Genomic DNA, 25,946 nt, shown 5'->3' with positions numbered 1-25,946 from the left:
TGTGCCCAAGAACACCACGGTAACCTGCCTAAATGTTTACCGACCCGTAGCACTCACGTCTGTAGTCATGAAGTGCTTTGAAAGGCTGGTCATGGCTCACATCAACACTATAATCCCAGGAACGCTAGACCCACTTCAATTTGCATACTGCCCCAACAGATCCACAGATGACGCAATCTCTATTGCACTCCACACTGCCCTTTCCCATCTGGACAAAAGGAACACCTACGTGAGAATGCTATTCATTGACTGCAGCTCAGCGTTCAACACCATAGTGTCCTCAAAGCTCATCACTAAGCTAAGGACCCTGGGACTAAACACCTCCCTCTGCAACTGGATCCTGGACTTCCTGACGGGCCGCCCTCAGGTGGTAAGGGTCGGTAACAACACATCTGCCACACTGATCCTCAACATAGGGGCCCCTCAGGGGTCAGTCCCCTCCTGTACTCCGTGTTCACCCATGACTGCATGGCCAAGCACGACTCCAACACCATCATTAAGTTTGCCGACGGCACAACAGATGTAGGCCTGATCACCAACAACAATGAGACAGCTTATAGGGAGGAGGTCAGAGACCTGACAGTGTGGTGCCAGGATAACAACCTCTCCCTCAATGTGATCAAGGCAAAGGAGATGATCGTGGACTACAGGAAAAGTAAGGGCCAAGCAAGGCCCCATTCTCATCAACAGGGCTGTAGTGGAGCAGGTTGAGAGGTTCCTTGGTGTACAAATCACAGCCTGGTATGGCAACTGCTCAGCATCGACAGCAAGGCACTACAGATGGTACTGCATACGGCACAGTACATCACCGGGGCCAAGCTTCCTGACAGCCAGGACCTCTATACCAGGCGGTGTCAGAGGAAGGCCCTAAAAATTGCCAAAGACTCCAGCCACCCTAGTCATAGACTGTTCTCTCTGCTACCGCGTGGCAAGCGGTCCTGGAGCGCCAAGTCTAGGTTTAAAAGGCAGCTTAATAGCTTCTACCCCCAAGCCATAAGACTCCTGAACAGCTAACTAAATGGCTACCCCCCCATTTCTACGCTTCTGCTACTCTCTGTTAATTTACCTCTACCTACATGTACATACTACCTCGACTAACCTGTGCCCCTGCACATTGACTCTTTCCTGGTACCCCCTGTATATAGCCTCATTACTGTTATTTTATTGTTGTTCTTTAATTATTTGTTATTTTTCCATTTTTAATTTGTTTACTTCAGTTTATTAAATAATTTCTTAAAACTTATTTTTTCTTAACTGCATTGATGGTTAAGGGCTTGTAAGTAATAATTTCACTGTAAGGTCTTCACCTGTTGTATTCGGCACATGTGACAAATACAATGGTATTTTATTCGATTTTTGCTCAATGTGAGTTGAATTTGAAATCTTGCAACACAAATAGCTGAGTTGATCCCACAATAGAGTTTAGTTTGCTGAGACCCGCAACGTAATAATATTTATTATAGTTCATCCAACTTCGGTTCTCTTGGCGTAATGGTTAAGGTATTGGGTTGACCGTCGCTGGACCAGGTCGGGGCTACCCATCGAATTCGCTACATTGGTCCATGGAGCTTAAATAATTTTGCTGATGATATCCTTGCATTGTTAAATTGAGAGGACTAAAAATCAAAAGTTGAGTTAACTTTAAAAAATCAAGGCAACCAGCTGCAATACGATTTCTAGTTTACTCAACTTTGACAAATGTGTTGAGACAACTCAGGAATGTATGTTAGCAGAACTTTTCTAATTAAGTTGAGTGAACTAGAAATCATATTGCAGCTGGTTTCCTTGATTTGACTCAAGTTGACATAAACTTACAGTGTAGAATAGAATAATTCCATTGTGGAACAGAAATGTGCCTTGTTGCTGTCTTTCTATTCTCACCCTCCCGGTCTTATTATCCATGAAAGAGGGATGTTGTTGTCTTGTATTTAGCAACTGAATGCTAACCTGGCCAAACTGACATCGGAGTTTGAGAAGGCCACATCGGACAAGCTGAGGTGTCAACAGGAAGCAGACGCCACCAATCAGACCATCTCTCTGGCCAACAGGTGACGTGCAGCTACAGTACAGTACAGCACTGCACCACAAAACACAACCACAGACATGGGATGACACTCACTGCCTGTGCATTCCTGGTTTAAATTCAAACTGTGTCTTCGAACATTTGATTCAGTATTAGTATAGAGATATTTTAATATTTTTTGAATTTAAAATTATATCTTTGATTTAATAAGATTTAGTCTACCATCTTTGATAACTGTCATATTGACACGTGGTGTGACTGTGTCTCTCTCTCTGGCAGGCTGGTGGGAGGTCTGGCCTCAGAGAAGGTGCGTTGGTCAGAGTCGGTGGCCCAGTTTAAGATCCAGGAGAAGACTCTGAGTGGTGACGTCATGCTCATCTCTGCCTTCGTCTCCTACGTGGGCTACTTCACCAAGAAGTACCGCATTGAACTCATGGACAAGTACTGGCTGCCCTACCTCAAAGAGCTCAAGGTACACCACACACTCCTAACACTACCTCAAAGAGCTCAAGGTACACCACACACTCCTAACACTACCTCAAAGAGCTCAAGGTACACCACACACTCCTAACACTACCTCAAAGAGCTCAAGGTACACCACACACTCCTGACATTACCTCAGAGAGTTCAAGGTACACCACACACTGCTAACACTACCTCAGAGCTCAAGGTACACCACACACTCCTAACACTACCTCAAAGAGCTCAAGGTACACCACACACTCCTAACACTACCTCAGAGAGTTCAAGGTACAGCACACACCACACACTCCTAACACTACCTCAGAGAGTTCAAGGTACACCACACACTCCTAACACTACCTCAGAGAGTTCAAGGTACAGCACACACCACACACACCTAACACTACCTCAGAGAGTTCAAGGTACACCACACACACCTAACACTACCTCAGAGAGTTCAAGGTACACCACACACTCCTGGCTCAGCACACAAACCATACGTCAGTAACGGAAACATCACAGTCAGACCCGGGTCACTGAATGAATAGAATGATAAATTAGTTCAACATGACTTAATCACCTGAAAGGAGATTGACTTGCATGAATGAGTGTGTTATCAATTAAACATTTGCTAACCAGCAAAGTGATGCAGATGTAGTATACTGTAGTAATCTCCTGTTTCATCCCTCCCTCTCCCAGGTGCCCATCCCGATCACAGAGGGGCTGGACCCCCTGATGTTGCTGACAGATGACGCGGACATCGCTGCCTGGAGCAACCAGGGCTTGCCTAGTGACCGCATGTCCATTGAGAACGCCACCATCCTGTGCAATACGGAACGCTGGCCGCTCATCGTGGATGCCCAGCTCCAGGGAATCAAGTGGATCAAAAGGAAATACGGAGACAACCTTAAAGTCATCCGGCTGGGACAGAAAGGGTCAGTCCTTCTCACACACAGTCTTGATAGAGTAGCCAGTGTGTGGTCTTGTTGACCAGGCATTGATATACTACCTATCCTGTGTGTGTGTGTACAGGTACCTGGACAGCATCGAGAGCGCTGTGTCTAACGGAGACACTCTGCTGTTAGAGAACATCAGTGAGAATGTAGAACCCGTCCTGGACCCTTTACTGGGCAGGAACACCATCAAGAAGGGCAAGTAAGTCATCATCACCTCTATATACCACTTACAGCCCTCTGACACCCCTCCCTGGGCCACTATGACTCCTCACAATGTCTGCATCCCATATTCCCTATTTAGTGCACTACTTTTGACCTGGTACTATTGCGATATATATTATTTTGACCAGTCAAAAGTAGTACACTGCTTAGGGAATACAGTGCCATTTCGGACACACACAATGACTCCACATAGGGCAGGCATGTCAAACTAATTTTCCTTGAGGACCACATTTGGTCTTCACTGAGGTCCGGAGGGCCACACCTAAAATGTATTATATTTCTTTGCCATCCAATAAAAACAAAATTGTCCTTCAGTCTCTCTCATGCATTCTGTCTGGCAGGTACATCCGGATAGGAGACAAGGAGGTAGAGTACAGCCCTAGCTTCCGTCTCATCCTGCACACTAAGTACTTCAATCCTCACTACAAGCCTGAGATGCAGGCTCAGTGTACGCTCATCAACTTCCTGGTTACCAGAGACGGGCTGGAGGACCAGCTGCTAGCCGCCGTGGTTGCTAAGGAACGGCCAGACCTGGAAGAGCTCAAGGTGACAGAAGCCGTTTTTATACCTAGAGCTAGCATGCGTCCTTTGTTCTGATCTGATCTACATTCTGATTGTAGCTGTTGCATCTACACATGGTAGTAAAATGTCTCTTATCCGTCCACTTCTACTCTTGTAAGCTTGCGTTTATACGAGCAGCCCAATTCTGATATTTTTTTACACTAATTGGTCTTTTGACCAATCACATCAGATCTTTTAACATCAGATCTTTTTCAAATCTGATTGGTCAAAAGACCAATTAGTGAAAAAAATGTCAATTTGGCTGCCTGTATATACGCAGCCTAAGATATCTCACAATGCCTGTCTGACTACTTTCGGATGTGGTCGGGAACATCTAATCACAATGTCTTTTAGTTGTCTACACCTGTAGACAGGGGTGTAGAGCGTGGGGGAGTGGCGCTCCCTTACTTTTTCCAATTTGAGAATACTTAGAGGTGGCAAAACTATTTCTGGAAAAGTATTCTGATAAATTCCAAATCAAATATATTAAAAATTATAGAATGACAAACCAAATAAATATTTATAGCAGCCTAGAGTTAGGTAAATTATGGTTTTGCTCCCTGTCTTCTCTCTGGCGGTGGGGAGAAGAATGAAGAACTGTAGGCTATGGCGGAGGCAATGCTGGGTGGCGAGCTCTTTCGGTCTAACTTCGAAGCGCACTTTGAGCAGGCCAAATCCAATTTAACAAGAACAGCAACAGACAGAAAACTCTATGAGGGGTTTGTTAAAACGGCTGTCCTCAAAACGGTTTGTTATGGACTTGGTCTTGTCTTAAATTCAGTTTTCAATGGTCTTAAAAAATGTGACCGGAGATGAATACAGTGTTTCCTCTATGTTGTACAGCTGCTTAATTGTTGCCACCAAGACAAAATCTGGGGGAAAAATGAACATCAAATCATAGCTTACTCTCCTACCAAGGCGCATTTTCAAGATGCTAAAGAGCTCCCACATGTAGCCTACAACTCTGTGTGTGCATGTGCCACTGTAAGTCTGCTGTTGCCAGATGAGAGAGCACAGAGAGTAAGGTAGGCTACTTCAAGGTCTCAGAGCGAGTGACGTCACCGATTGAAACGCTATTAGCGCACACCCCGCTAATTAGCTAGCCATTTCACATCGTTAACACTAGGGTGGCAACACATACATTCTAAGTGATTTCAATGAGCCTTTCTCCAATCTTATTGTTTTATACTGTTCAATTAAACTTCAACCAAAACAAGTTTCAGCACTTCTGCATTTCCTGCACTCAGTTGCAGTGGTGGAAAAAGTACCCAATTGACATACTTGAGTAAAAGTAAAGATACTTTAATAGAAAATTGTAAAAGTGAAAGTCACCCAGTAAAATTCTACTTGAGTATAAGTCTAAAAGTATTTGATTTTAAATATACTTAAGTATCAAAAGTAAACGTAATTGATCAAATGTACTTAAGTATCAAAAGTAAAAGTATAAATCATTTCAAATTCCTTATATTAAGCAAACCAGATGGCACCATTTTCTTTTTCATTTTTTTTCCATTTACAGATAGCCAGGGGCACACTCCAACACTCAGACATAATTTACAAACAAAGCATTTGTGTTTAGTGAGTCCTCCAGATCAGAGGCAGTAGATGACCAGGGATATTCTCTTGACAAGTGCGTGAATTGAACCATTTTCCTGTCCTGATAAGCATTCAAAATGTAACGAGTACTTTTAGGTGTCAGGGAAAATGTATGGAGTAAAAAGTACAGTATTTGTTTTAGGAATGTAGTGAAGTAAAAGTAGTCAAAAAACTAACAAAAAATTACAGATACCAACAAACTACTACTTAAGTAGTATTTTTTAAATACTTTACACCACTGCTCAATTGAGATAATTTCCACACTGCCACATAGGGCTGCACTACATGGACAAATAATCTGGTACATATTTTTAACCAAATGTTGCAATTGCGTTTTGACTTGCGATTTCAAGAAAAACTGTTGGAATCATGGAAATAGAATGACTATTCTAATTCTATAGTTAGGATATAATAGTGAGCACTTTTAGTAGTGTTGTTTGAGATGACAACGAATTAAAATGCCAGGGAGGTTATTGTGACAGGGTAGGAAATAAAGTGTTTCCTAGGGGACCCTATAAGCTTTGGCTACATTGCATGTTTTCTCTTAGTTACTTAATGTAGCTAACATATTCTTGATTTGGATATTCGTCTTTGATTTAGAAGATACTGTTGCATAAACCACATGCCGATTTAGGTCTACACCATCACTAGTATTATCAGGCTGTATTAGCTAGCTACGTTTGCTCTTACTCAGTACATTTATTAGCTAGCTAGCTATTAGCATTAGCGACTAACAATTATCATCTCACAAGATTTAGGGCAACTTGCTAAGAAAATACGAACTAGCTGTTTGCTGATGTAAGAAACACAAGCTAATAGTGTCATTGTAGAACACTAGTGGATTTATAAAAAAACAGCATTGTTATCAACATTTTTGCATGTGCTGCATTGACCATGCAGACTAAACGTGTCTGGTGGTTGAGGAACATCAAATGCGCTCCTTGAGTGACAGGGGGCGTGGCTAGGTCTGTGTGGAAAGTGGCGCGAAGAGAGATGACTGAAGTAGCGAAGTAAACCTTAAACATTGACATTACACATGGCATATCACATTTAACAACAACCAAATATTAAAATACCGGTATAGAAGGTAAAGTAAAAATCCAAACCGGTCCATGCATCAATACCGGTATATCATAAAATATGGTATACTGCCTACATGGTTCTCACCCCCTTCCATAGACTTATACAGTAATTATGATAACTTCTGGAGGACATTCTCCAACCTATTAGAACTTTTGCAGCATGAACTGACATATTGTCCACCCAATCAAAGGGTCAGAGAATTAATCTAGTACTGAAAGCATAAACTACAGCTTCTAACATTGTGGCAACAGTTTGGGGAAGGCCCTTTCCTATTTCAGCATGACAATGCCCCTGTGCACAAAGCGAAGTCCATACAGAAATAGTTTAAAATGAATCTGTAAAACATTTATTTGTATATTTGTTTGGTCTATTGTTAAGTGGGGCATCTGTTATACATCAAGTCAAATTTGTATGGCCTTAGCTTCTCCTTCATCCAAATCCAGATAGCAGATGTTCTGAAAGAGCTGCAAAATCTGGACCCGTACAAATCAGCTGGGCTAGACAATCTGGCCCCTCTCTTTCTAAAATTATCCGCCGCCATTGTTGCGACCCCTATTACTAGCCTGTTCAACCTCTCTTTTGTATCGTCCGAGATTCCGAAAGATTGGAAAGCTGCCGCGGTCATCCCCCTCTTCAAAGAGGGTGACACTCTAGACCCAAACTGTTACAGACCTATATCCATCCTGCCCTGCCTTTCCAAAGCCAACTTAACAAACAGATCACTGACTATTTCAAATCCCACCGTACCTTCTCCGCTGTGTAATCCGGTTTCCGAGCTGGTCACGGGTGCACCTCAGCCAAGCTCAAGGTACTAAACGATATCATAACCACCATCGATAAAAGACAGTACTGTACAGCCGTCTTCATCGACCTAGCCAAGGCTTTGACTCTGTCAATCACCGTATTCTTATCGGCAGACTCAACAGCCTTGGTTTCTCAAATGACTGCCTCGCCTGGTTCACCAACTACTTCTCAGATAGAGTTCAGTGTGTCAAATCAGATGGCCTGTTGTCCGGACCTCTGGCAGTCTCAATGGGGGTACCACAGGGTTCAATTCTCGGGGAGACTCTTTTCTCTGTTTATATCAATGATGTCACGCTTGCTGCGGGTGATTCCTTGATCCACCTCTACGCAGACAACATCATTCTGTATACATCTGGCCCTTCTTTGGACACTGTGTTAACAAACCTCCAAATGAGCTTCAATGCCATACAACACTCCTTCTGTGGCCTCCAACTGCTCTTAAACGCCAGTAAAACTAAATACATGCTTTTCAACCGATCGCTGCCCGCACCCGCCTGCCCAACTAGCATCACTACTCTGGACGGTTCTGACTTAGAATATGTGGACAACTACAAATACCTAGGTGTCTGGCTAGACTGTAAACTCTCCTTCCAGACTCATATTAAGCATCTCCAGTCCAAAATTAAATCTAGAATCGGCTTCCAATTTCACAACAAAGCCTCCTTTACTTACAAATAGAACTAAATGATTTTTACAATTTAATATGGCTAACCAAAATAAAAACTGTATGGTTCTTCAAAAGGTTCTTTGTAGAACCTTTGAGATCGAGAAAGGTTATTTATAGAACCATTTTCCATAAAGGTAAAGAACCCTTTGCTAGAACCTTTTTTTAATGATTCTTTGTCGTTTAGGAAAGGGTTCTTTATTGCACCATAAAGGTTTATTTTACAACCTTATGAGCATGGTTCTTTATAGTACCTTCAAATAAGGGTTCTATATAGCACTCCAAAAGGGATCCGCTATGGTTACAAGCCAAATAACCCTTATTTGGCACTGTAGAACTATTTTTGTGGGTGTAGAGAGGGCAAGCCAAATCAAGCAATGAAAAATGATATCCAATATAATTGATATGGTTTGTGACAAAAAAAAGAGTCAGTTCCCCTGTCTTCAAGTGTATTTCTTCAGGATGAGTGGTAGGTGGTGTGGCTCCGGGGGTGAAGTGTTGGGAACCACACAACCTGATCTAGGATCAGCTTCTACATTCCCCAACCGTTTTAACCATTAGTGGGGGAAATGCAAAACTGACCCAAGATCAGCATCTAAGGGCACCTTTACTCTACTCCGGGTGCTGTGACTAACCTGTCCCCGTTGCTCTGCGATGTGTATATAGGCTGAGCTGACCAAGCAGCAAAACAACTTTAAGATTGTGCTGAAGCAGCTGGAGGACTCTCTGTTGGCTCGCCTCTCGGCTGCCTCCGGAAACTTTTTGGGAGACACCGCCCTCGTAGAGAACCTGGAAATCACCAAGGCAACCGCCACTGAGATCGAGGAGAAGGTACACACACACACACACAAACACACTTTCTCTAATGATGGTCTATTATGGTGTGAAGGTCAGTGGAGAATGTTTGGGTTTGTCGCCTTCAGGTGCGCGAAGCGAAGATAACAGAGGTTAAGATCAACGAGGCCAGAGAGAACTACAGACCTGCATCAATACGAGCTGCCCTGCTCTACTTTATCCTCAACGACCTGAACAAAATCAACCCCATCTACCAGTTCTCCCTCAAGGTAACACTCCACAGGACTTTAGAATCACACTCTCAATACTCAATACTTTATTATCAACCTCAGAACTAATATTTGATGAAAACTTGGTTTTGTGTGTGTGTGTCTGTCTGTGTGTGTAGGCTTTCAGTGTTGTGTTTGAGGTGGCCATCATGCTTACAGAGCCGGCGGACGAGGTGAAACACAGAGTGAACAACCTGATAGATCAGATCACCTACTCTGTGTTCATGTACACCAACCGCAGCCTGTTTGAGAGGGACAAGCTTACCTTCATTGCTCAGGTTGCATTCCAGGTCAGAAAACACACCAGGCAGACTAGTGAATAGGGTGCCCTATGAGCCCTGGTCAAAATTAGAGCACTAAATAGGGAATAGGGTACCGATTGGGACGCAGACAGAATGACTTTTGACAAAATAGGAACTTACAGAATCAAAGTGACATTTGGTGACACACATAGGCCCATATACTTACGTAGAACATTTCTGCTTGGTGGATGAGAATACTATTTATTTGTGTGTGTGAGTAGATCTTGCTGATGAAGAAGGAGATCAACCCTACTGAGCTGGACTTCCTCCTGAGGTTCCCGTACAAAGCTGGCCTGGGCTCTCCGGTTGACTTCCTGGCCAACCAGGGCTGGGGTGGCATCAAGGTGGGCACAGCCCAAACACACACACACACACACACACACTCTACACTCTCAGAAGAAAGAGTACGGTTAGAGTACAGTATTGTAAACAGGGGTACAAAAATATCAACATTTGCATAATGTCCTTTCAGAGGTACACATATAATCTCACATGGTACTGGGCTGTACCTTTTAGGTTACATGTGCTGATAATCTATTATAATAGTGTATCATTTTTGTACCCAATATTTTGAATATAAAGGTACAGTCATCACACACACTCAAAAGCCTCACCCATTATTATAATATTTCCCAGCATGCTCTATTGCAAGTACATTTTTTAGAATTGTTTGTTTCAATGTGTGTTTTTGCATGCACATTGATTGATCTTATGCTACACAAAGATAAATGAGAAAAGAGAAGGAACCCGCACACTGCACTTGATAGTATCACTGCTCTTTAATAAGCTTTACGTAACAGCCTCAAAAGCCCTGACGAAGGCCGTGAGGCCGATAAATAAAGCTTCTTAAAGAGCAGTGATACAATCAAGGGCAGTGTTTACGGGTTCCTGCTTTTTTCTCATCTTATTCAACTGTTACCATGCACCTGCAAAAAAGATAGCTCAGATATGCAAGTGCATTTAGATTTTTTTTTTTTGACAAAGACAAATAACATATTTTTCTAAACTAATCCAAGCTGTTAGAAGTTGGACTTATTGCCAGAGGTGGGACCAAGTCACTATTATTTGAGTCACAAGTAAGTCTCAAGTCGGGTCCAAGGTAGAACGGGTCAAGACTCGAGTCAAAGTCGTGCATTCTAAGAGCAAGTCGAGTCACAAGTTTTCAAGTCGCAAGTCAAGTAAAAAATATATATATATACAGTTGAAGTCGGATGTTTACATACACATAGGTTGGAGTCATTAAAACTCGTTTTTCAACAACTCCACAAATGACTTGTTAACAAACTAGAGTTTTGGCAAGTCGATTAGGACATCTACTTTGTGCACGACACAAGTAATTTTTCCAACAATTGTTTACAGACGGATTATTTAACTTATGATTCACTGTGTCACAATTCCAGTGGGTCAGAAGTTTATAGACACTAAGTTGACTGTGCCTTTAAACAGCTTGGAAAATTCCAGAAAATTATGTCATGGCTTTAGAATCTTCTGATAGACTAATTGACATAATTTGACACCATGGCACCACGCAGCCGTCATACCGCTCAGGAAGGAGACGCATTCTGTCTCCTAGAGATGAACGTACTTTGGTGCGAAAAGTGGAAATCAATCCCAGAACAACAGCAAAGGACCTTGTGAAGATGCTGGAGGAAACAGGTACAAAAGTATATATATCCACAGTAAAATGAGTCCTATATCGACATAAACTGAAAGGCCTCTCAGCAAGGAAGAAGCCAATGCTCCAAAACCGGCATTAAAAAAACAGACTACGGTTTACAACTTCACATGGGGACAAAGATCATACTTTTTGGAGAAATGTCCTCTGGTCTGATGAAACAAAAATAGAACGGTTTGGCCATAATGACCATCGTTATGTTTGGAGGAAAAAGGGGGAGCACGGGGGTGGCAGCATGTTGTGGGAGTGCTTTGCTGCAGGAGAGACTGGTGGTCTTCACAAAATAGATGGCATCCTGAGGAAAGGAAGATTATGTGGATATATTGAAGCAACATCTTAAGACATCAGTCAGGAAGTTAAAGCTTGGTCGCAAATGGGTCTTCCAAATGGACAATGACCCCAAGCATACTTCCAAAGTTGTGGCAAAATGGCTTAAAGACAACAAAGTCAAGGTGTTGAGGTGGCCATCAAAGCCCTGACCTCAATCCTATAGATAATTTGTGGGCAGAACTGAAAAAGCATGTGCGAGCAAGGAGGCCTCCAAACCTGACTCAGTTACACCAGCTCTGTCAGGAGGAATGGGCCAAAATTCCCCCAACTTATTGTGGGAAGCTTGTGGAAGGCTACCCGAAACGTTTGACCCAAGTTAAACAATTTTAAAGGCAATGTTACCAAATATTAATTGAGTGTATGTAAACTTCTGACCCACTGGGAATGTGATTAAATGTCAGGAGTTTAAATGTATTTGGCTATGGTGTATGTAAACTTCCGACTTCAACTGTATACATGCAACAACTTGTTAAACTACAAATCATTGTCTATCGAGGCTACCGGACAGGAGCTCAAACTTGGCCCCCAGGACCATACAACCAATAAAGTGGTTCTACAACGTTAAAGGAAATTTCCACATCCATTGCGACATTGGTCTTAATTAGACGTAATGATTATTAATGATATACCAACACCATGCATACATGGAACAATCATTTTATCTTATTCAATGTTCCAACTCCAAAGCGTGGAACACAGGCCACGTCGCCTATTTCTATGCGCACTAAGGCGCAACAAAAATGACAGACATTGGACAGACACACGCAACTCTGACATAACCCGGGGAAACATGAACAAATTAAACTATATATTGAATTAAATAAACATAACTTCTACCTCATGAGTCTTGTGAATGTTCATGTGCACTATAAACATCACACCCACTCAGAGCAGGGTAAGAAATGGTTGGCTATAAAATGAAAATGTATCGTAGGCCTATCAAACATGAAACAGAAATGTCTAGGTGTTGCAATATACAGTAATATACAGTAATATACAGTAAGGCAATGGAATATTGTAGTATTAGATGAAATATAGATTTACCACATAGGGCCTATGCATTTAAACGTGTGAAAGCAACAGAAAATATTTTATTTCAACAAGAGGAAGAAAAAAAGCTCCTGGCGGGAGTCTGTAGACTGCACGTGAAGAGCAGCACCTCTTCGCCACGGTAATATTGGATTTTAACAACACATTCCAAATACAAGCTTCATAAGTAAATTATCAATATGAAGCAATTGTTACATACCAAAAGACCAGTAGACCTATGCTAGTAATTTTTGCCACCATTGCTGGTGAGCTTGAAAAGTAAAGTGTTAATTTTCTTAATCACCACTTTTTTGGGAGCTGCATATTTATTTATTATGGCAATCCTCTCTCACATTTTGACGTTTGTGCTGCACCGGAACCTATAGCTGTACAACAAATCAACAATCTGTTGCTAGCTCACCCCTGTGTTGATTGACAGTTTGCTGGTCCAATCAGAGTGCCCAGTGTGCGTTTCACTTGCCAATCTGTAGCGTTTTCTTTTGCAAGGGCGATGCTGCTGCTACTGGCTCTGGCTGCGTGTAGATTAATTTACGTAGCCAAACCATATACTTGATGAATCTATTATGATCAAGATGAACAATCAAGCATGGAGCAATCAACTATTCAGTGACCACTCGTGCCCTGTGGGTTGGGGCATTGTTATCCAATGGGGACATAGCTATGGTAGCCAAAATAATGGCCTGCCCAGCATTTTTGTACATGACCCAAAGCATCCCAAATGAAAATATACTATAGTATACAATGGTATTAATTCTATAGTATTTACTGTAGTGTTTTTGTGGAATTTACTGTAGGATTCACTGTATAGTTTTTTAATACTGTAGTATTTACAGTTAATTATAGTATAACTACTGTAGTAAGAGCTGAAGTATATACTATAGTAATTAATGTAGTGTTTTTGCAGATTGTAGTGTACTGTAGTATTTTTGCAGACATTACTGTAGTATTTACTATAGTGTTTTTGTTTTATTATCTTTGACATATAAGTGGGCTTTCTCCTTCAGGAAACCTACTGGAGAAATACTAAAAGAGTAACATTTCCAGACTGTAGGTAGGTAGGTAGGTTGTACTGGGGTCTGAACAGATAGTTCAGAGCTTCTGCTCTTTTCTATAACCTGTAGGGAACACAATATGGTCAATACTTGGCATTTAGCTTTCTCATTTATGGGTGGCACAAATTGTGAAATGGGGGAGGGGAATGGGCATGGTATATGCAAATTAAATACTCTAGTATTTACTATATTTAAAGTGTAGTGTTTTTGCTGACTGTAGTATACTACAGATTGCTTGTCACGTTCGTCGTATGAATGAGACCAAGGCGCAGCGTTCCACATATTTTAATAAACGGAAACTCACTAAACAAAACAAATAAAGAACAAACAAAACGCTATACAAAATAGTGCTGACAGGCAACTACACATAGTCAAGATCCCACACCAGAAAGTGGGAAAAGGGGGTGCCTAAATATGATCCCCAATCAGAGACAACGATAAACAGCTGTCTCTGATTGGGAACCATATCAGACTAACATAGACATACAAAAAACCCTAGACCTACAAAAACCCTAGACATACAAAAACTAGAGTACCCACCCTAGTCACACCCTGACCTAACCAAAATATATAGAAAACAGAGATATCTAAGGTCATGGCTGACATTGCTATAGAATTCTATAGTAATTACTGTAGTATTCTATAGTAAACTGTAGTATTTCATGTGGGATGATGGGGTGTTAATTGCTTAATTAACTCAGGAACCACACCTGTGTGGAAGCACCTGCTTTCAATATACGTTGTGTCCCTCATTTACTGAAGTGTTTCCATTATTTTGGCAGTTACCTGTATGTAATGTGTTGTCATAAAGAGTTGAATTTCAATGATCAAATATTAACTTAGTGAAGGCTACAGAACTGAAAGCCACAACCATGACTCAGTCACTGGCAAAAACAGTCATGGGTGGTACTGGTAACTCAGATTTACTTGAAAGACATCCTGGGAAATATGCAAAAAGGCTTTACACCCTACAGTGTTAAAACAACACCCAAAAACCTTTTTGCCACTTAAAAGGAACAAATTACCTTGTCAATGTGGTGGTACCCTAAAAAGGCAAGGGTACATTGATGTACCTATAACTAAATATATAAATTACATACCACTACAGTGACAAGCGTTTGTACACCTTTATTTCTGAGAGTGTACAGACAATCACACACACACACACACTCTACTGACACACACTATCCACCTGCAGAGCTGAGTAATAGAGGTTTGTGTATGTATGTGTGTGTGTCAGGCCCTGTCGGAGTTTGATGAGTTTAAGAACCTGGACCGGGACATGGAGGGATCTGCAAAGCGCTGGAAGAAGTTTGTTGAGTCGGAGGCTCCGGAGAAGGAAAAGTTTCCTCAGGAGTGGAAGAACAAGACGGGCCTCCAGAAACTCTGCATGATGAGGTGTATGAGACCGGACCGGATGTCCTACGCAGTCAGGTACAAGACACACACACATACACCAGTGTAAAGGAAGCAGATGTTTGTTCTGGTAATGTTGAGTGTTTGTTATGTGTGTTGTAGTACCTTTGTGGAGGAGAAGATGGGTACAAAGTACGTGGAGGGGAGGAGCGTGGAGTTCGCTGTATCATTTGAGGAGAGCAGCTCGTCTACTCCCATGTTCTTCATCCTCTCCCCGGGAGTCGACCCCCTCAAAGATGTGGAAGCTCTAGGTATGTGCACGCACGCACACACACACACACACATACTTGCTGTAGGACCTTGAACCCTATCTGTTTCATGTCTAACCTGCCATCCTGTCATTTGGTCCAGGTAAGAAGATGGGTTTCACCTTTGACAACGGGAAGTTCCACAACGTGTCTCTGGGTCAGGGCCAGGAGGTGGTGGCCGAGGCTGCTCTGAACATGGCAGCTAGAGAAGGACACTGGGTTATACTGCAGGTACACTGAATGGGCACCACTTACTCCTTACTCACAGGCTGGAGTTTAAACAGCGTGCAAGTTATTGTCTTCATCTCAAATCGAAACCTATTCAACTACTGCGGGGCAAAAAAGTATTTAGTCAGCCACCAATTGTGCAAGTTCTCCCACTTAAAAAGATGAGAGAGGCCTGTAATTTTCATCATAGGTACACTTCAACTATGACAGACAAAATGAGAAAAAAAATCCAGAAAATCACATTGTAGGATTTTTTTATGAATTTATTTGCAAATGATGGTGGAAAATAAATATTTGGTCAATAACAAAAGTTTCTCAATACTTTGTTATATACCCTTTGTTGGCAATGACAGAGGTCAAACGTTTTCTGTAAGTCTTCACACAACTGTTGCTGGTATTTTGGCCCATTCCTCCATGCAGATCTCCTCAAGAGCAGTGATGTTTTGGGGCTGTTGCTGGGCAACACAGACTCAACTCCCTCCAAAGATTTTCTATGGGGTTGAGATCTGGAGACTGGCTAGGCCACTCCAGGACCTTGATATGCTTCTTACGAAGCCATTCCTTCGTTGCCCGGGCGGTGTGTTTGGGATCATTGTCATGCTGAAAGACCCAGCCACGTTTCATCTTCAATGCCCTTGCTGATGGAAGGAGGTTTTCACTCAAAATCTCACGATACATGGCCCCATTCATTCTTTCCTTTACACGGATCAGTCGTCCTGGTCCCTTTGCAGAAAAACAGCCCCAAAGCATGATGTTTCCACCCCCATGCTTCACAGTAGGTATGGTGTTCTTTGGATGCAACTCAGCATTCTTTGTCCTCCAAACACAAGGACAAAAAAAGTTATATTTTGGTTTCATCTGACCATATGACATTCTCCCAATCTTCTTCTGGATCATCCAAATGCTCTCTGGCACTGCAGGATTTGAGTCCCTGGCGGCGTAGTGTGTTACTGATGGTAGGCTTTGTTACTTTGGTCCCAGCTCTCTGCAGGTCATTCACTAGGTCCCCCCGTGTGGTTCTGGGATTTTTGCTTGTGATTTTTGCTTGCTTGTGATCATTTTGACCCCACGGGGTGAGATCTTGCGTGGAGCCCCAAATCAAGGGAGATTATCAGTGGTCTTGTATGTCTTCCATTTCCTAATAATTGCTCCCACTGTTGATTTCTTCAAACCAAGCTGCTTACCTACTGCAGATTCAGTCTTCCCAGCCTGGAGCAGGTCTACAATTTTGTTTCTGGTGTCCTTTGACAGCTCTTTGGTCTTGGCCATAGTGGAGTTTGGAGTGTGACTGTTTGAGGTTGTGGACAGATGTCTTTTATACTGGTAACAAGTTCAAACAGGTGCCATTAATACAGGTAACGAGTGGAGGACAGAGGAGCCTCTTAAAGAAGAAGTTACAGGTCTGTGAGAGCCAGAAATCTTGCTTGTTTGTAGGTGACCAAATACTTATTTTCCACCATAATTTGCAAATAAATTCATAAAAAATCCTACAATGTGATTTTCTGGATTTCTTTTCTCATTTTGTCTGTCATAGTTGAAGTGTACCTATGATGAAAATTACAGGCCTCTCATCTTTTTAAGTGGGAGAACTTGCACAATTGGTGTCTGACTAAATACGTTTTTGCCCCACTGTATATAGGCCGGAGAATAGTAGGTTCTTAGGTTATTTTTTTATTTTTTGCCTAATTCCATACATTTTTTTCCCCCAAATTCCATTTTCTCCATTTAGTTTTTTCAGGTTTTCACTCTCAAAATCACACTTGTTTAATAGAAAAACAACAACATTGTCTGTTCTAAGTCCACAACCATACTTAAACCACATCAGGAGACCTCTTTTGAGGTTTGGGAAAAATCTAAGAAATGTTCATTTTTGGATGTTGATGCCCTTTAATTCAAGTGTGCACCAGCAAGTTACTTGTTTGGTTAGTGGTGTTTCTGTAGTGCACATGTGATTGCAGAGTTTGATAAACAAATCGCCACTGCATTGATGCAAATAATCATAATATTGTTCTGTCAGGTCCACATAGACTACTCTGTAGTTAACATTTAATTGTTGAAGGTTATCATTGGCATCATCACTAAAGGCTACTAGCCAGCAGATCCGACACTCTTGCTTACAGCTAGGGTTGGCCAGGCTTCCTGTGTATTATTGGATTAAGACACCGCAGTTTACTTAAAGACTAGCAGTCGTTCAATCTTCTCGGTGTGACAGTGTAACACAGAGAGGGGCATTCCTGCATTGCCTATTCAGAAAGTTGAAGGAAAATAGGAATCAATGATGCATTTTGTTAATCTCTTATGATAATCTTGGGCAAATTCATACATTTTCTAATAAATTCAATATATTTAGTTGATTTCCTACTAAGTTCAATACATTTTTGAATATTGTTGAATTCCCGTTTTAATGTCTGAATTCCATGATTCTGTCTGCGTTCTCCGCATGGCAGATTTGATAGGGTCCTATAATACGGGTGCCATTTGGGACGCATCCATTGTCATGGAATATTTTGTGAAGGATATTTTTGCCTGTTGCTTTATATGGCTCTGGTTGTTATTAAACTGCAATTGTAACCTCATATAGACTAGTTGTAGACTAACTACAATGAGCAAAAATCTAAACGCAACATATAAAGTTTTGGTCCCATGTTTCATGAGCTGAAATTAAAGATCCCAGATAATGTTCGATACGCACAAAAAGCTTATTTCTCTCAAATTATGTGGACAAATATGTTTACATCCCTGTTAGTAAGCATTTCTCCTTTTCCAAGATAATCCATCCACCTGACAGGTGTGGCATATCAAGAAGCTGATTAAAGAGCACGATCATTACACAGGTGCACCTTGTGCTGAGTACAATAAAAGGCCACTAAAATGTGCAGTTTTGTCACACAACACAATGCCACAGCGGTCTCAAGCTTTGAGGGATTGCAATTGGCATGCTGACTGCAGAAAGTCTACGAGAGCTGTTGCCAGAGAATTGAATGTTCATTTCTCTACCTTAAGCCGTCTCCAACGTTGTTTTAGAGAATTTGGCAGTACGTCCAACTGGCCTTACAACCGCAGACCATGTGTAACCACGCCAGCCCTGGACCTCCACATCTGAGACCAGCCACTGGACAGCTGATGAAACTGTGGGTTTTCACAACTGAAGAATTTCTACACAAACTGTCAGAAACCGTCTCAGGGAGGCTCATCTGCATGCTCGTCGTCCTCACCAGGGTCTTTACCTGACTGTGCTCTTTACAGATGAATCCTGGTTTCAACTGTACCGGGCTGATGGCAGACAGTGTGTGTGTGGTGTCGTGTGTGCGAGTGATTTTCTGATGTCAACGTTGTGAACAGAGTGCCCCATGGTGGCAGTGGGGTTATGGTATGGGCAGTCAAAATCTATGGACAAGAAACACAATTGCATTTTATCAATGGCAAATTTGAATGCACAGAGATACCGTGACAAGATCCTGAGGCCCATTGTCGGGCCATTCTTCCGCCGCCATCACCTCATGTTTCTGCATGATAATGCACGGCTCCATGTCGCAAGGATCTGTACGCACTTCCTGGTGGCTGAAAATGTCCCAGTTCTTCCATGGCCTGCATACTCAACAGACAATGTCATCCATTGAGCATGTTTGGGATTCTCTGGATCGACTATTTGTTGCAGTTCCCAATATCCAGCAACTTCGCACAGTCATTGAAAAGGAGTGGGACAACTTTCCACAGGCCACAATCAACAGCCTGATCAACTCTATGCGAAGGAGATACTGACTGGTATTCTGATCCACGCCCCTACCTTTTTTTAAGGTATCTGTGACCAGAAGATGCATATCGGTTTTCCCAGTCATGTGAAATTCATAGACAAGGGCCTAATGAATTTATTTGAATTGACTGATTTCTGTACATGAACGGAAACTCTGAAATTTCTGAATGTTCAGTTTATATTTTTTGTTCCGTGTATATAGACTACTCGCCAGGTATTCAATAATAAACCCTCCCCTTTGTAGAACATCCACCTGGTGGCCAAGTGGCTGGGCAGCCTGGATAAACTAGTGGAGCGCTACAGCATAGGTAGCCATGATGACTATCGCGTGTACATGTCAGCTGAGCCTTCGCCTACGCCAGAGTCGCACTACATCCCCCAGGGCCTGCTGGAGAATGGCATTAAGATCACCAACGAACCGCCCACCGGCATGCAAGCTAACCTGCACAAGGCCCTGTATCTCTTCAACCAGGTAACACATATGTACGCTCACACACAAACACTGACTTTACAAAACATTAAGAATGCGTAAAGGCTCTTCAAACCTGTTTTAAATGATTCATGCATACTTTCCTAACCCTAAATTGTGCCTAAATAATCTATCAGATCAGAGTATTTTTGCCAGTTGGTGCTGAAACAGAGACAACTATGCTTATACACTGAGTTTACAAAACATGCTCTTTCCATGACCGACTGACCAGGTGAATTCAAGTGAAAGCTAGGATCCCTTATTGATGCCACTTGTTAAATCGACTTCAATCAGTGTAGATGAAGCGGAGGAGACAGGTTAAAGAAGGATTTTTAAGCCTTGAGACGTGTGCCATTCAGAGGGTGAATGGGCAAGACAAAAGATTTATGTGCCTTTGAACGGGGTATGGTAGTAGGTGCCAGGCGCACCGGTTTGTGTCAAGAACTGCAATGCTGCTGGGTTTTTCATGCTCAACATTTTCCCGTGTGTATCAAGAATGGTCCACCACCCAGGGCCTCTCGGGTGGCGCAGTGGTTAAGGGCCACCAGAGACTCTGGGTTCGTGCCCAGGCTCTGTCGTAACCGGCCATGACCGGGAGGTCCGTGGGGCAACGCACAATTGGCATAGCGTCGTCCAGGTTAGGGAGGGATTGGCCGGTAGGGATATCCTTGTCTCATCGCGCCCGGGTTGGATGCGCGCTGTGTTAAGAAGCAGTGCGGCTTGGTTGGGTTGTGTATCGGAGGACGCATGACTTTCAACCTTCGTCTCTCCCGAGCCAGTACGGGAGTTGTAGCGGTGAGACAAGATAGTAGCTACTAACAATTGGATACCACGAAATTGGGGAGAAAAAAAGGGGTACATTTTTTTTTTTTAAGAATGGTCCATCACCCAAACATCGACACAACTTGACACAACTGTGGGAAGCATTGGAGTCAACATGGGCCAGCATCCCTAAGGGGTGCAACTCAATATTAGGAAGGTGTTCCTAATGTTTGGTGTACTCAGTGTACAGTACATGCACACACTTAAATTGAATTTGAGTTGAATGTAATCTCTTCCTTATCTCTACGTGTGTGTTAGGACACTCTGGAAATGTGCTCTAAAGAGTCAGAGTTCAAGGTGATTCTGTTTGCATTGTGCTACTTCCACGCTGTGGTGGCAGAGAGGAGGAAGTTTGGAGCTCAGGGTTGGAACAGATCTTACCCCTTCAACAACGGAGACCTCACCATCTCTGTCAACGTCCTCTACAACTACCTGGAGGCCAACTCCAAGGTGAGTGAGTGAGAGAGACATCACTAACTACCTGGAGGCCAACTCCAAGGTGAATGAACGTGTGACTGACATCACCATCTCTCAATCAGCATAGAGCTTTATGGCCCTGCTGCACAACAGCCATCAGCCATTGAGGGACTGCTTCCTTTGAAATCAATGAAAGCTGCTATACTGTTTGCATTGTATCGTGTACAATGTCAGCGTCCAAGCTCAAGAATCGCTGAGATTTTGGTTGGTTTCTGTGCAGCAGGGCACATTGGTGGCGATGCTTGTAGTGTGTGTCTGACCCCACTCTCTCTCTCTCACTCCATTCTCTCACCCCACCTCCCTCTCTCCAGGTGCCGTGGGACGACCTGCGCTATCTGTTTGGGGAGATCATGTACGGTGGCCACATCACAGACGACTGGGACAGGAAGTTGTGTCGTACCTATCTGGAGGAGTATGTCAGACCTGAGATGCTGGAGGGAGAGCTGTACCTCGCACCCAGCTTCCCTGTACCACCCAACTCTGACTACAAGGTTTGGAACACACACACGACAACTAAACAAAAAATATTGTTACCTATCAGTAACCCTCAGTATGTGTGTCCAGGGCTACCATATGTACATAGATGAGGTGCTGCCTCCAGAGAGCCCCTACTTGTACGGCCTCCACCCCAACGCTGAGATTGGCTTCCTCACCATCACCTCAGAGAAGCTGTTCCGCACCGTGCTGGAGATGCAGCCCAAAGAGTCAGACGCAGCTGGGGGAGGAGGGGTGTCCAGAGAGGAGAAGGTATGAAAAACACTATCACCACACCTCAGAGCCTTTAATTAACCCCCACTAGAGTCCTGACCTGTGTGTGTATGCCACTGTGTTTGCCTGTGTTTTCCCCTAAAGGTGAAAGGCATCCTGGATGAGATCCTGGAGAAGCTGCCAGATGGTTTCAACATGATAGAGATAATGGCCAAGGTGGAGGAGAGAACTCCCTACATAATCGTGGCCTTCCAGGAGTGTGAGAGGATGAACTTCCTCACCAAGGAGATCACGCGCTCTCTCAAAGAGCTCAACCTCGGACTCAAGGTACGGGAGAGACAGAGTGTGTATGTGTGTGACATGACACAGTGGTTGTTTGTAGTCAAACTGAAAGGAGTGTACAGCGAATGGTGTGTCCAATGTTCCCGCAAATTCTTTCCAGCACTGAGCAAATTTCAGGTCTGCTGAGCGCAAACTTGAACGTTGTGAAAATACAGTGCCTTGCGAAAGTATTCGGCCCCGTCAGACATGTTCCCACCAGCACAACAGACAAATACATGTTCCCACCAGCACTTGTGCTGGTGGGAACATGTCTGACACATTGGGTACACATTGGGTGAATAAACTTGGTTTTAGCTTTTCATAGTTGTCCTTCAGTTTTTCGAACCTAACAGATGCTATACGTATTTTGCCATCAGCTGGAAGATGGTGTTCCTTTATGGTCAGTGTCAGTTGAGGAAAGAGAGCGGAGGGGTGGTAAGAGGCAGACCCTCAGTCTGCTGCTCTGTCCCTCCACAGAGACTGACCATCAGATGCAGGCACCATCAGCCCAATAAAATACCCCAATTTAGGTGAAGTCTCCTCCTTCCCCCTAAACATTACATATTTATTGCTAGGCAGGAAGTTATGTGGGTAATAATCTGTTCCTTCTCCATTACTGTGACCTGACCTTTGCCCCTATTCCTCACTAATCTATAGCTCTCCACCTTTATCAGTGCCTTTCCCTTACTTAGTAACATTCCAAGCCCCTGGCTCATATCCAACCTTAATTGACTCCCTCATATACATTCCTCCTACAGAAAACCATTTAACTTCTGGTGTAACAAGCAGACTGTGGCTCTTCTCCTTTCCATAGGATACCTGATGATTAACAATATTACAAGTTTAGAAGTCAGAACCCATCACACTGCACTATTTCTGCCTCATGCACAAATTCATGTTTTTACTCCAATGAACGGAGAGTGAAAGTTATTTTATGCCTTCTACTTACTACAGACACCGTAGTCTGAGCAATCCGATTGGCCAGCACTAGGCCTATAGTGCACTTGATTTGCTCACTGGGCCCGCGGGCAGAGTGTGTACCTTCAGACAAATTAAATGGCAACAGTTCGCCTACCTGGTGCGCAGGGCAGCTATATCAGGTGCACCTACTGCCAACAGCCAGAGACTAATAAAAATAATAATAGGAACAAGGATTTTTAAATACATTTTTAAAATGGAAAAGAAATGCCTTGGAGATCAATTGATTGGTTGATGACCACTACTCTATAAAGTTCAATCTCCTGCTTCTCTCTGTGGGCTGATATTTCTGCAAGGCAGTCCCGGGGGATACTGTGTGCAGCTCAGATGGAACATTGGGTGGGACATTGTCTTGTCTGTCCGTCTCTGTGTCTGTAGGGTGAGTTGACAATCACAACTGACATGGAGGAGCTGGGTAACGCTTTGTTCCTGGACACGGTGCCAGAGTCCTGGACCAAGCTTGCCTACCCCTCCCTGCAGGGCCTGGGGGGTTGGTATGCAGACCTGCTGCTCAGGATCAAGGTACAACACCATAATATACTCTCTGATCAGGAGACATTTTTGCCCTCAGAACAGCCTCAATTCATCGGGCCATGGACTCTACAAGGTGTCGAAAGCATTCCACAGGGATGCTGGCCCATGTTGACAGTTGTGTCAAGTTGTCAGGATGTCCTTTTGGTGGTGGACCATGCTTGATACACACGATAAACTGTTGAGGATGAAAAACCAAGCAGTGTTGCAGTTCTTGACACAAACTGCTGCACCTGGCACCTACAGTTGAAGTCAGAAGTTGACATACACTTCAGCCAAATACATTTAAACTGTTTCACAATTCCTGACATTTAATCCTAATTTTAAAAAATCCCTGTTTTAGGTTAGTTAGGATCACCACTTTATTTTAAGAATGAATTCCCAGTGTGTCTCAAGTGTACATGCACTCAATTAGTATTTGGTAGCATTGCCTTTAAATTGTTTAACTTGAGTAAAACATTTCGGTTAGCCTTCCACAAGCTTCCCACAATAAGTTGGGTGAATTTTGGCCCAGTCCTCCTGACAGAGCTGGTGTAACTGAGTCAGGTCTGTAGGCCTCCTTACTTGCACACGCTTTTTCAGTTTGGCCCACAAATTTTCTATGGGATTGAGGTCAGGGCTTTCCGATGGCCACCTCAACACCTTGACTTTGTTGTCCTTAAGCCATTTTGCCACAACTTTGGAAGTATGCTTGGGGTCATTGTCCATTTGGAAGACCCATTTGCAACCAAAGCTTTAACTTCCAGAATGTCTTGAGATGTTTCTTCAATATATTAACAATTTCGCCACCTCATGATGCCATCTATTTTTGGAAGTACACCAGTCCCTCCTGCAGCAAAGCACCCCCACAACATGATGCTGCCATGCTTCACGGTCGGGATGGTGTCTTCGGCTTGCAAACCTCCCCCTTTTTCCTCCAAATATAACGATGGTCATTATGGCCAAACAGTTCTATTTTTGTTGTTTCATCAGACCAGAGGACATTAATCCAAAAAGTACGATCTTTGTCCCCATGTGCAGTTTTCAAACCGTAGTCTGGCTTTTTTTTTTTTATGGCGGTTTTGGAGCAGTGGCTTCTTCCTTGCTGAGCGGCCTTTCAGGTTATGTCGATATAGGACTGGTTGTACTGTGGATATGGATACTTTTGTACCCGTTTCCTCCAGCATCTTCACAAGGTCCTTTTCTGCTGTTCTGGGATTGATTTGCACTTTTCGTTCCAAAGTACGTTCATCTCTAGGAGACAGAACGCATCTCCTTTCTGAGTGGTATGATGGCTGCGTGGTCCCATGGTGTTTATACTTGCGTACTAATTGTTTGTACAGATGAACGTGGTACCTTCAGGCGTTTGGAAATTGCTCCCAAGGATGAACCAGACTTGTGGAGGTCTACAATTTTTTCTGATGTCTTGGCTGATTTCTTTTGACTTTTCCCATGATCTCAAGCAAAGAGACACTGCGTTTGAAGGTAGTCCTTGAAATACATCCACAGGTTCACCTCCAATTGACTCAAATTATGTCAATTAGCCTATCAGAAGCTTCTAAAGCTATGACATCATTTTCCGGAATTTTCCAAGCTGTTTAAAGGCACAATCAACTTAGTGTATGTAAACTTCTGACCCACTGGAATTGTGATACAGTGAATTATAAGTGAAATAATCTGTCTAAACAATTGTTGGAAAAATGACTTGTGTCATGCAAAGTAGATGTCCTAACCGACTTGCCAAAACTATAGTTTGTTTCAAGAAATTTGTGGAGTTTTAATGACTCCAACCTAAGTGTATGTAAACTTCCGACTTCAACTGTACTACCATACCCCGTTCAAAAGGCACTTAAATCTTTTGTCATGCCCATACACAATCCATATCTCAATTGCCTCCAGGCTTACACATTCTTTAACCTGTCTCTTCATCTAAACTGATAGATGTGACATCAATATGGGATCATAGCTTTCACCTGGTCAGTCTCATGGAAAAATCATGTTTTGTACACTCAGTGTATATGCAGAGAGAAAAGTGAATAAAAAAAGGGAATTGCGTTCCATTTACATGTGCTTAACTCAGGTCAGAATTCCCCACAACTGCGTGATGAGGCAAACATTTATTATTGTCAAAATTTACTACACAGTGGAAATATGATAATTGGTCATAAAGT

The 25,946-nt window shown here is 42.9% G+C and overlaps 1 protein-coding gene and 1 non-coding gene across 2 annotated transcripts in view; one reads left to right on the top strand and one right to left on the bottom strand.

Moving 5' to 3' along the window:
- Positions 1–25,946, top strand: part of LOC109889439 (dynein heavy chain 17, axonemal) — an 80,397-nt gene that overhangs the window by 51,872 nt on the left and 2,579 nt on the right. The window contains exons 58-75 of the mRNA XM_031804569.1: positions 1,933–2,048; positions 2,303–2,495; positions 3,185–3,420; positions 3,518–3,640; positions 4,005–4,209; positions 9,038–9,202; positions 9,295–9,435; positions 9,555–9,725; positions 9,959–10,081; positions 15,085–15,278; positions 15,363–15,511; positions 15,612–15,739; positions 19,735–19,962; positions 21,040–21,231; positions 21,570–21,749; positions 21,823–22,005; positions 22,111–22,293; positions 23,644–23,787. Of these exons, the coding sequence (XP_031660429.1) occupies positions 1,933–2,048; positions 2,303–2,495; positions 3,185–3,420; positions 3,518–3,640; positions 4,005–4,209; positions 9,038–9,202; positions 9,295–9,435; positions 9,555–9,725; positions 9,959–10,081; positions 15,085–15,278; positions 15,363–15,511; positions 15,612–15,739; positions 19,735–19,962; positions 21,040–21,231; positions 21,570–21,749; positions 21,823–22,005; positions 22,111–22,293; positions 23,644–23,787 (3,054 nt within the window). The remainder of the gene's footprint in view (positions 1–1,932; positions 2,049–2,302; positions 2,496–3,184; positions 3,421–3,517; positions 3,641–4,004; positions 4,210–9,037; positions 9,203–9,294; positions 9,436–9,554; positions 9,726–9,958; positions 10,082–15,084; positions 15,279–15,362; positions 15,512–15,611; positions 15,740–19,734; positions 19,963–21,039; positions 21,232–21,569; positions 21,750–21,822; positions 22,006–22,110; positions 22,294–23,643; positions 23,788–25,946) is intronic.
- LOC116357529 (U7 small nuclear RNA) lies at positions 13,779–13,832 on the bottom strand. Its single transcript, XR_004205549.1, has one exon. It is a non-coding gene; the product is annotated as a U7 small nuclear RNA (small nuclear RNA).

The sequence above is a fragment of the Oncorhynchus kisutch genome, linkage group LG25 (genome assembly GCF_002021735.2).
Source record: "Oncorhynchus kisutch isolate 150728-3 linkage group LG25, Okis_V2, whole genome shotgun sequence".
Classification (NCBI taxonomy): Eukaryota; Metazoa; Chordata; class Actinopteri; order Salmoniformes; family Salmonidae; genus Oncorhynchus; species Oncorhynchus kisutch.
The sequence above is the reverse complement of the archived record's forward strand: the minus strand, read 5'-3'. Positions and strand labels throughout refer to the sequence as shown.